The sequence below is a fragment of the Dipodomys ordii genome, unplaced genomic scaffold, assembly GCF_000151885.1.
Source record: "Dipodomys ordii isolate 6190 unplaced genomic scaffold, Dord_2.0 Scaffold106, whole genome shotgun sequence".
NCBI lineage: Eukaryota > Metazoa > Chordata > Mammalia > Rodentia > Heteromyidae > Dipodomys > Dipodomys ordii.
In genome coordinates, this window is record NW_012267322.1 from 4935526 (window position 1) to 4949718 (window position 14193).

The 14193-nt window shown below is 37.2% G+C and overlaps 1 protein-coding gene across 5 annotated transcripts in view; it reads left to right on the top strand.

Annotated features, from left to right (window-relative positions):
• The first annotated feature begins 991 nt into the window (after positions 1-991).
• Positions 992-14193, top strand: part of Chd9 (chromodomain helicase DNA binding protein 9) — a 130657-nt gene continuing 117455 nt past the window's right edge. For all 5 annotated transcript variants that reach the window (XM_013027939.1, XM_013027941.1, XM_013027938.1 and 2 more), the window contains exon 1: positions 992-2615. In XM_013027939.1, coding sequence (XP_012883393.1) covers positions 1161-2615 — 1455 coding nt within the window. In that variant the 5' untranslated portion in view covers positions 992-1160. The remainder of the gene's footprint in view (positions 2616-14193) is intronic.

Here is a 14193-nt window from a genome sequence, read left to right on the forward strand (position 1 = left end):
GCACTGTCCTTGACCTTTTTTTTGCTTGAGGATAGCACTCTACTAGTTGAGCTAAGATCCACTTAGGACCTTTTTTTCGAGCAGTTTATTGGAAATAAGAGTCTCATCAACTTTGCTGCCCATACTGGCTTTGAACCACCATCCTTAGATCTCAACCTCCTGAGTATATAGGATTACAGATGTGAGCCACTGGTGTGTGGCTTAGATCAGTTATTTTTTATCATCCTAGTATCATCCTGGGGGCGATGACTATTCCATGGGCATATAGCATATGGCATATTATTCCTAGGCTTATTTTATATTCTTTTCTCACTATATATACTTGGAATGAAGTATATATATTATTATGTGGGGTATTTTTGTTGTTGTTGTTTTTGTCTGGTCTTAGAGCTTGAACTCTGGGCATGGGTACTGTCCCTGAGCCTCTTTGTGCTTAAAGCTAGTGCTCTACCACTTGAGCCACAGCACCATTTCCGACTCTCTCTGAGTAGTTTATTGGAGATAAGAGTTTCACTAACTTTCTTGACCCAGCTGGCTTCAAACCGTGATCCTCAGATGTTAGCCTCCGAGTAGCTAAGATTACAGGGTTGAGCCACCAGCTCCTGGCTACATTATTGCCTTTTTTTTTCCTGCCAGTCTTGGGGCTTGAGGGCCTGGGCACTGTCCCTGAGCTTCTTTGGCTCAAGGCTAATACTCTACCACTTGAGCTACTGCACCACTTCTGGCTTTTTCTGTTTATGTGGTACTGAGGAATCGAATCCAGGGCTTCATGCATGCTAGGCAAGCACTTTACCACTGAGCCACATTCCCAGCCCCTACACCTTTGCTTTTAAGTCTATATATTTCTGTCTACTACAGGAGCCTTTGTTTCCTTGAAGAGAATATTAATGAGCTATTAGAAGTTAATTATTTCATTAAAAATTCTGTACCTAAGGTTTTTTAAATGTAAGTTTAATGAATACTTATTAGTAAATTTACATTTCTTTTTTTCCCCAGGATTCTGACACTTCACCACATGTCATTATGGAGAGCAGTAATGAACATTGGCCTGTTTTGGGTTAGCGGATGACCTTTGGAAATGATCCAATAATATCTACTACAGACAAGCTAAATAAACTCCATTTGGAGTTAAGAGCCCAAATTGTTACTTAATTTTGAAGATGACAGATCCAATCATGGACTTCTTTGATGATGCCAATCTTTTTGGTGAGACTTTAGAAGGATTGTCAGATGATACGTTTGTACAACCAGGACCTGTCTCACTAGTTGATGAATTGAACTTGGGTGCAGAATTTGAACCTTTGCACATAGACTCATTGAACCATGTTCAAAGTACTCCAACACATCAGAAGATGACTGATTTTGAACAGTTAAATCAGTTTGACTCAATGAAATTTCACCAAGTTAATCAATCTTTTGGAAGCCCAGCTGAACATATGTTATCTCCACATTCTCAATTTAATTGTTCTCCTATCCACCCCCCAAACCAACCCAATGGTTTGTTTCCAGATGTAGCAGATGGCAGTCCAATGTGGGGCCATCAGACAGCTCCTAGCATTTCTAATCAAAATGGATCTCCTTTTCACCAACAAGGACATTCACACTCTATGCATCAAAATAAAAGCTTTGTGGCACACCCTGACTTTGCCTTATTTCAGGCCAATGAACAACAAACACAGTGTACTTCATTACGCTCACAACAGAACAGAAATAATCTTAATCCAGGGCAAAACTCTCTTAGCCAATCTAAAAATTTTATAGATGTTAATGTTTCTGGTCCACATAGAGTCAATGTTAATCACCCATCTCATATTACTAATGCATCTGCTTCACAACCATCTCATTCAATTCATTTTTCTCAAACATCAAATCCTTCAGTACACTTCCTTAAGTGTAACAGTCATCAAGACGGAAATTTTAATGGATCATCTCCAAATATGACTTCTTGTTCTGTCAGCAATTCACAGCAGTTTTCTTCACATTATTCCTTTCCCAGTAATCATGTATCACCCAACAGTCTCCTTCAATCCTCTGCAGTTCTTGCACCTAATCATGCAAATCAGACTTTATCTGATTTTACTGGAAGTAATTCCTTTTCGCCTCATAGGAGAATCAAGCAAGAATCCACTCAGCATATCCTAAACCCCAGTGCATCATTGAATTCAAATAATTTCCAAATGTTGCATTCATCACATCCTCAGGGTAATTATAGCAGTTCAAAATTATCTCCTGTGCACATGAACTTCCAAGATCCTGTTGACTCAGGAGCTCAAATGAGCCATTTCAGTGATCATGTAGAAACCAATGGTTTTTCAACTTTAGAAGAGAATTTACTTCATCAAATGGGATCTCATACTGAGCCATTTACAGGACTTGACTCAGAGGAACTTCTTCAGGAGGGTCTTCTTCCCCAATTTGATGAGACAACATTTGGACAAGATAATTCAAATCATGTTTTGGATCATGACCTTGATCGACACTTTACTTCCCATCTTATAGCACGACCTTCTGATATGGCTCATACTCAGTTGCAATATCAGGCTCGGAGTTGGCATTCATCATTTCCTAATCATCAGCATTTACATGACAGAAATCGCCTGTGTTTACAGCGACAGGTATGTAGTCCTTTTTTTTTAACTTTATCAATTAGGGCTAAAATGTGCTTTTACTCATTGAGTTAATTTTATATAAATAAGATTTCCTAGTCTCAGCGTTGTATTAGTATATGTATTGGATCTTGCTTTAAAAATGTTGAGAGGCTGTGGATGTATAGCTCAATGTTTGCCTATAGCATGTGGAAGGCCCTAGATTTGCTCTCCAATATTATTTTTTTTAAGTTGATGAAAGTGATTTATTGATGTATTCAATGCAGTAAATTAACTTTTATGTTTAGAAAATTACAAGTTTTTAAGACCTATTTTATTGCTTTTGCCGGTTCTGGGGCTTGAACTCTGAGCCTGGACACTGTCCCTGAACTTCTTTTGCTCAAGGCTAGTGCTCTACCACTTGAGCTGCAGTGTCACTTCTGGCTTTTTCTAAAGAGTTTATTGGAGAAAAGAGTCGCATAGACTTTCCTGGCTGGGTTGGCTTCAAGCCCTGATCCTCACATCTCAGCCTCAAGATTAGCTGGGATTACAGGTGTGAGCCCACCAGTGCCCAGCTGTATTTACTTTTAACAGGTTTTATAAAAAATAAAACCTTAAAGTGGTTTGCCAGTGTTTCACACCTGTAGTCCTAGCTACTCAGGAGCCTGAGATCTGAGGATCATGGTTCAAAACCAGCCCTGGCAGGAAAGTTCGTGAGACTTCTATCTCCAATTAACTACCAGTAAACTGGAAGAGGCACTGTGGCTCAAGTGGTAAAGTGCTAGCCTTGTGCTGAAGAGCTGAGGGATAGTGCCCAGGCCCAGAGTTCAAGCCCCACAATGGACAAAACCTTAATAATTGGGAAATAGGTGAAAATTTTTATAAATATAGTGGACATAGTATTAATATCCCCATAAAGGCACATATAAATTAACTAGCATACAATCTCATTTGATAACTAGCTAAAGCACATAGGATGAAATTCAAAAGAAATAAACCTCAACAAAACTCGTACAATATACAACTTTAATAAAAATTTTTAATTTTAATGCCAGTGCTGTCAAAGTTTTGGTAAAATTGGTAGTTTCATGGGTTTCTTATAATTTGTAAAAAAAAAATTTTTTTTGGGGGTCTGGTCGTGGGGCCTGAACTCTGGGCCTGGGCGCTGTCCCTCAGCTCTTCAGCTCAAGGCTAGCGCTTTACCACTTGAGCCACAGCACCACTTCCGGCTTTTTTCTTTTTTGCTTATGTGGTGCTGAGGAATCAAACCCAGGGCCTCAGGCATGCAAGGCAAGTGCTCTACCACTGAGCCACCTTCCTAGCCCCTGTAAAAATATTTTTAAAAGCAACTTAATGGAATATTATAGCATCCTAAACATAGCAAATATATATACTCAAAGATATTTATCTTCCTATGTTTATAAGGGACAGCTAGAAACAGCATAGTTTATTATTATTTCTGTGTTTGATGGATTATTTTAAATATTGAAAAAACTGAAGGTTAACACTGAGAAAATTTTGGCTAATGATATGGGGAAAAATCACAATTTAAAATTAGGATAACAGTTCAGATTCTGGTATTAGACAAAGTAGGTACGAATCTTTGGCTTCTCATACTAGCTGCATGACATTGAGCTAATCACACAATTTCTATGCGTTTCTTATTCTTTATTTCTAAAATATGAAATAGGTGTAGAATCTAATAGGGATTTGGGAAGAATTAACAGTTACAACATATAAAAGTGCTTAGGATTATGCCTAGTTTATAGGTAAGTACTTAGTAAATATTTATATAATACTTTTAAAAGAAAAAGTAACATTAAGGCATATAAATGGAAAAAAACAGATATAGTACAGTTATGCTTTAGTTTTCTGTATTGTGTCATTAGTTGTTTTTTTGTTTTGTTTTTTGTCGGTCGTGGGGCTTGAACTCTGGGCTTGGGCACTGTCCCTGCACTCTTCAGCTCAAGGTGAGCACTCTACTGCTTGAGCCACAGCGGCATTTCCGGTTTTCTAGTGGTTTTATTGGTGATAAGAGTCGCATGGCCTTTTCTTACCCAGGCTAGCTTTGAATCGTGATCCTCAGATCTCAGCCTTCTGAGTTGGTAGGATTACAGGCGTGAGCAACTGGTGCCAGGCTGTGTCATTAGTTGTCTTTTCTTCTTTTTTTTCTTTTTAGCAAAAAGAAGAAATAATCCAATCTATAAATGAGCATGGAACTGCATGGATGTGTTTTAGTTACAATCTATTGTGTATGTTAATTGTAAAGCAAATCTATAAAGCAATCTATAAATGTGTCATTAATTTTATAATAAAATCTTATGTGATATTTTATATTTCTCTGGAATTTTGTTACATTGTTTAATAAATGCTTTAATACCTTAGTTATATGTGAGAATAAGTAGACAGTGTTCTTGAACCATGGTTCTTGAAGTATTTAAGGACCAGTTTTTTATTTGAAAGCTTACGATATTTCAAAAAAATAAAGTCTACGATTTTCCCATTAGGTTTATTTCAATCTATTTCAGATACTAGTTTAAACATACTTTTTTTTTTGAAATGTCTAGGTAGATGTATTAAAGGTGTACTTAGGTGTACTTAAAAGGCACTTAAACCCATCCCTTGTGACTTTTAAGTATGGGATTTTGCTCCCTCTACTGGAAGATCAAGCTTGTTAATCAGAAGGACCATAGGAAAAAATCTCCACTAGTTGAACTTGAAAGTTATTTATCCAACTTTCTATGTAGATGTCTGAATAGTTTGATTAATCACTTTTTTGTGAATTGATATTGCAAAGCATAAACCTTATGAACTGTAATTTTTAATTTTGTTTTCCTGTCATTATTTTTACATCATGTTTTGTGTTTTCTTGGCTTAAAGAAGTAAAAGAACTGTCCTAAGATTGGGATGAAGGGTAATATAGTATCTTGCTAGTATGTAGCTATATAACTCATAAGAAAAATTGTTTTCAGACCCATCATAAGGAACCTTTTATAACTTTATTTTCTTTGTCCTTAAAAAAAAGTAAACATGCCCCAAATTTCTGGAGTAGCCTGTTTGAAATACCTTCTTGACCTTTGAAACAAAGTCTGATAACCAACTTTCCTATTATTTCTTAGCATTAAAAATGATACTGGATTTCATTGATTGTGGTAGTAAAGAGAAGAGATTGGATGTTAGGATTATAATGGTGATTATTGTCATGAGATCATATATCCTAAATAGGTACTGAGATCATATATCCTAAATATATGAAGTTCAGATGATTTAATAGTGAAATTTATGGCAAATTCAAGTAGAGGAATTAAAAATTTTGCCTATGTAATTTCTGGCATGTTCTGATGGTTATTATGAATATTCTACACCTGAAATGTTACTTTATGTTCTTAGATTATTATGTTGCTTTCTTAGAATCAACAGAATGAAAACTCTGTGTTTATTGTTGTTGTTCTTCCTTATTTTGGTTAAGTTTCTTTAGCTCTCTTACTTGAAATAGCATTATTACATATAGAAATTGAAAGATTAAAAAAATAATGGAGGGGCTGGGAAGGTGACTCAGTGGTAGAGTGCTTGCCTTGCATGCATAAGGCCCTGAGTTCGATTCCTCAGCACCACATAAACAAAAAGAAAAAAAAGCCGGAAGTGGCTCTGTGGCTCAAGTGGTAGAGCTAGCCTTGAGCTGAAGAGCTGAGGGACAGCACCCAGGCCCAGAGTTCAGGCCCCACGACCGGACCCCCTCCCCCCAAAATAATAATAATAGAATGGCATATGCTTTTTATCTAAATAGATGCTTTTCTTTAATCTACTGGATGAAAAATCACTCAGTTTTAGAAAACTACAGTGAGCCATCAGATGTTTAAAGAGTATTTTGAAACATTGCCTTATCTTTTTTCACAAGTGGGGTGATTATAGATATAATTTCAAACATCTTAGATTATCCTGATGTCTGGCTCAATTGTTAAAAATAGTGATTATTGCTGAGATCACTTCTATATTTGACTCTAGAATTTTGCCACTTTTAAAAATAAGAGAAGAAAAGAACCTGGTTGCTGAGAGAAGCATCTTGAAGGGCGCATGGTAGGGGAGGAAGCTATTGTAGATATTTCTAATTGTTAGTATGTATAAAACAACAATCGCAGGGGCTAGGAAAGTGGCTCAGTGGTAGAGTGCTTGCTTTGCATGCATGAGGCCCTGGGTTCAATTCCTCAGCACCACATAAGCAGAAAAAGCCGGAAGTGGCTCTGTGGCTCAAGTGGTAGAGCTCTAGCCTTGAGTTGAAGAGCTGAGGGACAGCACCCAGGCCCAGAGTTCAGGCCCCATGACCGACAATCATAAATAAATAAAATTACATACACAGAAAATATTAGCTTTCTTCATCTAATTTTTAGAGCAAAGAAATTTTGGGAGAATAAAACATCCTAAGCTACACTCTTTATGACAGATAAATATTTTCTGCTGTTCTGTATCACCAAATCTTTTGTGTTTGTTTTAGTTATAAAGTGGAAATAACGTATATGGGGTACTGTGTGACACTTCTCTTTCCCCCAACCCCCTCAGTACTGGGGCTTGAACTCAGGCTCTCATGATCTTGCTTAGCTTTTCCACTCAAAGCTGGTGTTCTACTATTTGACATATACCTCCTTTTGGCTTTTGTGCTAGGTAATTGTAGGTAAGTATCTCAGATTTGTCTACCTGGACTGACTTTGAACCTTGACACTTAGGTCTCAGCCTCTTGAGTAGCTAGGATTCTGTACATAGCCATAGATGCCTAACTCTCTTACTTTTTAAAATAACTTAAATTTTGATTTCTTGAATGTAAAGATACTAATTACTTGTAAATTAAAGAGAAACCTTTAAGACAGGTTTATGAAGCCCATGTAAAAGTTGTACTTAAGTTGGGCGCCGGTGGCTCACTCCTATAATCCTAGCTACTCAGGAGGCTGAGATATGAGGATCATGGTTCAAAGCCAGCCTGCCAGACTCTTCTTATCTGTTATAAACTCCTCAGAAAAAGCCAGAAGTGGCGCTGTGGCTCAAGTAGTAAAACTCTAGCCTTGAGCACAAAAGAGGCCCTGAGTTCAAGCCCCATAATTACCATCAACAACAAAAATCATACTTTATGGTAATAATTTTTCTTCTGTTAAATATAGTAGGTAATTGTCACAATCAATGGATTTATAAAAAACAAGCATGGAAAATAAGTTACTGCTGGGCGTGATGGTACACACCTGTTATCTCAGTAATCAGGAAGCAAAGATCTCAGGTCACTGGTCTGTATGACATAGCCTGAGTTAATACAGTGAGATTCTCTCGCAAAAGACAAAGTGAAAAAGAAAAAGATAACCAAAAGATAACTATTGAAGCTGGGTGTGATGGTATATGTCTGCATTTCCTATAACACCATCCAAATTGCGCTAAAGATGGCTGCCATGCAACAAATCTAAAATTTCCCTTCAATTTTATTTTAAGAAAAGCACATTTATTTTGCTTGTTTTGAGGCATTTTTCATAAAACTAAGGTCAAGGAAATACTCAGATGACACAGTGATTTAAACACAACTGATAACATGACTGTGTACCTCTCTGCATCAAATGAGCTTCATAATGCACATGCAGGAATTTAACAGTTTGTGTGTTGTATATTTCTTTTGGTTTTAAAAATGTATTACTTTCCATCTGTGCTGTTCAAATATCTGCGAATATGTCCAGCAAGATTTGTCATCAGTGTCTCTCCAATTTCTATCTCCTTTGCTGTGTGTGTGTGTGTGTGTGTGTGTGTGTGTGTGTTGGTACTAGTGCTTGAACTCGGGGTTTTCTCTTGGCTTTCTTGCTCACAGCTAGTGCTCTATCATTTGAGCTATGCCACTTGTCCATCATTTTGCTACGAGGGCAACATATATGGACAGATCACCATCTGAGGCCAGCCTGGTAAAAAGTTCAGACCCTATCTCAAAAAAATGCTAAAGCAAAAATAGGGTTGGAAATGTGGCTTAATGGTAGAGCACTTTCCTAGTCAATTCAAGACCTTCAGTTCAAATCCCAGCAATCTTTCCCCCCCTCCCACACACACCAGAAAAAAATAATAGGCAGGGTCCCTTCTATAGTCTATTTATCTGCATCTGAGATAATGTTATCTAGTTATTATGAAAAGAAAAATGAACTGAAACATAAATGAATATATTAAATGTTAACATATATGCTAGGGCTTTCAGGATTGATATATAACAGGAATATACTATAAACAATGCTTTCTGGTTCTATTTAGCAAACTTAGAAAGAAAAAATGTCATGATTCAGTGGCTCACATGTGTAATACTGCTTAGAAGAGTGAGATCTCAGGATTGAGTAAAGCCATCCCAGGCTAGAAAGTCCATGAGACTCTTATTTTCAATTAACCACCAGAAAACTGGAATTAAAGTTGTAGCTCAAAGTGGTAGAGTGCTAGCTTTGAGCAAAAAAGCTCAGGGACAGTGCCCAGGCCCTGCGTTCAAGCCCCACAACTGACAAAAAAGAAAAAGAAATATGTTATGATCTACTTAGGATCAAGCACCAAGAAATTCATCTTGGTGTTTTATACAGTTTTATTTTTACCATATAATTAGGTAACTTAAAGTTATAAGTTTTGGTTGGATCTCAAGATTAAGTACAAAAGTCATGGGTTTTTCATTAACAAGGAAATTACTTGGTATTTATTTAGTTTTTAATTTTTATTTATTTTTTATTGTGAAAATACTGTACAGAGGGGTTACAATTAGATGGGCAAGATAATGAGTGCATTTCTTTTTTTGTGGAATTTCTTTATTTTATTTTATTTTATTTGTGAACATACTGTACAGAGAGGTTACAATTACATGGGCAGGATAATGCGTACATTTCTTATCAAGCATTGTAGATTCCTCCTTTGTTTCCCCTTCCCATCCCTTCCCAGCCTCCCCCCGCCCCCACACCCAATCCCCCTCCCCACCAAAGTTGTAAAGTTCATTTTCGACATGACAACTTGTACTTCTCATTGTTGCAACGGGTCCACCTGTATCCTTATTTAAACTTCTATTTCCCCTTCCCCTCCACAAATTATACCGACATCAAATAATTACTTGGTATTTACATGAGTAAAGAATGTATTGAAAGAATAAAATGACACCATTTTTTAAATTTCCCATAACAATATTTTATAATAATAATTGAGTAAACTCATTTCAATTGTGTAATCCTCAGAGAAACAGAACAAAATTGCATTAGATTCATTATTCTTTATAATAACAGTCTGTGTAGATGTAATTCACACACTGTACACTTCACCACCTTACAAAATTCAGTTGTTTTCCATATTTTCACTGTTGTGCAGCTATCATCAGTATCAATTTTGACATTGTCATTACTCCCAAAGAAATCCTATTCCTATTAACAGTCACTCTTTTTCTCCTGTCACCACAAAACTCTAGACAATCAACAGTCTACTTTTTCTCCATTAGTTTGCTGATTCTGTATAAATAAATAGAATCCTACAGTATGTAGTCTTTTATGATGGGTTTCTTTCACTTAGCATAATGTTTTCAGGGCTCATTTATGTTGCAACATGTAATGGCATTTCATTTTTGATTGTCTATTGTATGGAAATGTATGGATATGTATGTATGGATGGATGGATATGTGTGTATATATCTATGTATGTGTATATTATATGGTTTATGTATATCTTTTCTACTTTGTGGTTGTTATGAATGGTATGTGTAATATTTGTAAACAGATTTTCATTTCTCTTTCTCTCTCTCTCATTGGTCATGGGGCTTGAATTCTGGGCCCAGGCTCTGTCCCTCAGCTCTTCAGCTAAAGGCGAGTGCTCTACCACTTGAGCCACAGCACCACATCTGGTTTTCTGGTGGTTTATTGGAGATAAGAGTCTCACCGACTTTTCCTGCCTTGGCTGGCTTTGGATGGCAATCCTCAGATCTGAGCCTCCTGAGTAGCTAGGATTTTATAAGCATGAGCCACTGGCGCCCAGCTTTCATTTCTCTTGAGTTTATACCTAGGACTAGGATTACTAGGTCATACTAATTCTTTTTTAACCTTCCAGTTTATTCCACCATTTTACATTTTACTACAAGTGAAGAGTTCCTTCCAGTTTCACCATTCTTGCCCCTCCCCCCTCCTTTTTTCCTTCTCCTGTGGCTTGAGCTCAGTGTCTGTGCACTGTCTCTGAGTTTGTTTTGCTCAAGGCTAGTGCTCTACCACTGGAGCCCCAGTGCCACTTCTGGTGTTTTGGTGGTTAATTGGAGATAAGAGTATCATAGACCTTCCTGCCTGAGCTGGCTTTGAACCTTGATACTTGGATCTCAGCCTCCTGATTAGCTAGGATTGCAAGCATAAGCCACCAACACCTGGCCAACATTTGTTCTTATTTATTGTAGCCATCTTATGAGTTGCAGTATTGTAGCTTTATTCTCATTTCCTTGATAGCTAATGATGCCAAGAATCTTATCATGGGCGTGGTAGCCATATATAGCTTCACTTTGGGAGATATCTATTCTTTTATTTATTTTGGTGCTGGGGACCAAACCCTGAGCCTTATGTATGCCAAATAAATGCTCTACCCCAGAGTTAAATCTCCAGTCCTCTTTTGCCATTTTTAAATTGGATTGTCTTTTTATAACTGAGTTATAGGAATTCTTTTTTTTATTGTTGTTGGTTATGGCACTTTAACTCAGGGCCTAGGTATTGCCACTGAGCTCTTTTGCTCAAGACTAGCATTATACCACTTTGAGCCACAGCTACACATCTGGTTCTCTGGTGGGCAACTGGGGATAAGAGTCTCAGGGACTTTCCTGCCAGGGCTGGCTTTGAACCATGATCCTGAAATCTTAGCCTTCTGAGTAGCTAGAATTACAGGTGTGAGCCACTGGCATCAAGAGGAATTCTTTATACATTCTAGGTATGAGTCTTTTATTAGATACTTGGTTTGTAATTGTTTTCTTTAGAATTAAATTTTTTTAATTTTTATTTATTTATTTTTGGAGCCAGGCATCAGTGAATCACACCTGTAATCCTAGCTACTCAGGAAGCTTTCTGTCTGAAGTAGTGGAGATAGGTAAGCAATAATGTAATTTCTTATTCAAGTTACAAAATTATCTCCAATATACCACCAGAAAAACGAAGTGGTGCTGTGGCACAAGTGTTAGAGCGCTAGCCTTGAGCTAAACAACTGAGGGACAGTGCCCAGGCCCAGAGTTCAAGCCCCATGACTGACCTCCTCTCCAAAAAATTTTTTTTTGTTGGTATTGAGGCTTGAACTCAGGGCATGTGTGCTGTCCTTGAGCTCTTTGCTGAATGCTAGTGCTCTATCACTTTGATCCACAGCTCCACTTCTAGTTTTGTTCCTTTTTTGAGTACTTAATTGGAGATAGGAGTCTCACAGGCACTTTTCTGCCTGGCCTGGCTTTGAACTGGGATCCTCAGATCTCATTCACCTGAGTAGCTAGGACCTCAGGCATGGGCCAACTAGATCAGCTATTATTTTGTTGAAGCTATTTTTCAGTATTAAAAAGATAATTTGGGTGGGGCGCTGGGTGGCTCAGACCTGTAATCCTAGCTACCTAGGAGGTTGAGATTTGAGGATTCTGGTTCAAAGCCAGCCTGGGCAGCAAAGTCCCTGAGACTCCTATCTCCAATTAACCACCAGAAGACTGGAAATGGCACTGTGGCTCAAGTGCTGGAGCACTTACCTTGAGCTAACGAACTCAGGGACAGTGCCCAGGCCCCAGAGTTCAAGCCCCACAACCAACAACAACAGAAAAAGATAATTTGGTTCGTATTTTGTTCTGTTTTTATTCAGTAATTTCAAGTCATTATTTGTACCAGTATTTGCTTTGTTTATTTATTTGGTTTTAATATATTGTCCTGGATGGTTATATTAAACTAAGTAATGCTAAAGTAGTGAAATTTTTGATAGGCTTTTGTCAGAGGCATTAAGTCATTTGTTGACTATTATTCCACCTCTTACAGGATGACAGGCGATAAATGCTTATATCTAATGTTTGTTTTTTGTATGTGTTACAAGGATATACTTGGATGTTGTATTTATTATATTAACATCTTATTAAAATACTCTTATGTATTCTAAAAGTTCCATGTTGAATTGTGTTTTCCTCCTCATCCTATCTCCATAATTAGAACAAGTTACCACAGAACCAAACTTGTAGTCCACCTTGGTACTCAAACTTATTCTTAGAGCCTTCTGAGACATTGATGGATAAATTGCTGATTACTGATTATAGCCATTTACAATATTGCTTTCTGTCTGGAGTAGTGGAGATAGGTAGGCAATAATGTAATTTCTTATTCAATCTACAAAATTATTTTGTACTATCAGGGAAACAAAATGACCTAAGTGCTTATAATTTTGCCCAATTCAGTTTATTTTGTTTCATTTTCTATTTCTCTAGTCTACTGAAGCTCTTACAATAAGTTTTGAGTGTGTTTAACTTTATCATTATGCTTTAAGAAGTGGGAAATACAAGGAAACATCTCAGAATTTTCTGTGAATGTGAATATTTTATCGTCTTACAACCTTTTTAAATATAGCTTGTAAAATCTGCTGCACACAGATTTTATTTCGCTTCTTAGGCCTTTGCTTATGTTTATATTCCTGCTTTGAATATTTTCTTTCCTGCATTATAAAAATGAGTAAACTTTGAGAACACAGTTCTAGGTATTACTTGTCTTGTCTGATCTATATTGATATGTTTCCTCCAAATATATGATCACTGATTGTTTTGTTTCCTTTTCTCATAGATTAAGCATATCATATATAGTCTTATTTCTGTAGTAAGAAGGTTAGCTTTTTTGTGGGTAGCATTCAATCTTATATTCTTCATTAACTAGAGTGTTGTTGTAGCTACATGTAGTAAGTTCTTAACAAATACTTTCTCAATTAACAAATTATGGAAACTAGGTAGTATGATTTAATTTATAGTTAAATAATTATAGCTAATTACTGTTATAAATAGGTTAGTGAGGGTAAAATTAATCCGGTTACATATACATCTACTTGGAAAGTATTTGAAAAATCAATTAAATTTTTTTTGTTTTGTTTTGTTGGTCATGGGTCTTATCCCTGGGTCTGGGCCCTGTCTCTGAACTCTTCAGCTCAAGGCTAGCACCTACAACTTGAGCCACAGGGCCACTTCCAGTTTTCTGGTGGTTAATTGGAGATGAGAGTCTGACAGACTTTCCTGCCTGGGCTAGCTTTGAACTGCAATCCTCAAATGTCAGCCACCTGAGTAGCTAGGGTTATAGGCATGAGCTATTGGCACCAGGCTTTTCTTTCTTTTTATTCAGGTACTAGGAATCAAACCTAGGACCTCACATATATCAGGCAAGTACTCTACCACTGGATTACATTCCAAGCCCAATGTGGTTTAGTGGTAGAGTGAAGTCCTGGGTTCAATTTCTCAGCATCGCATGAACAGAAAAACCAGAAGTGGTGCTGTTGCTGAAGTGGTAGAGTGCTAGCCTTGAGCACTTGAAGCTCAGGAACAGTGCCCAGGCCCTGAGTTCAAGTTCCAGGACTTGGAAAAACAAACAAAAAACAACAACAACCAAAAAAGCCCCCA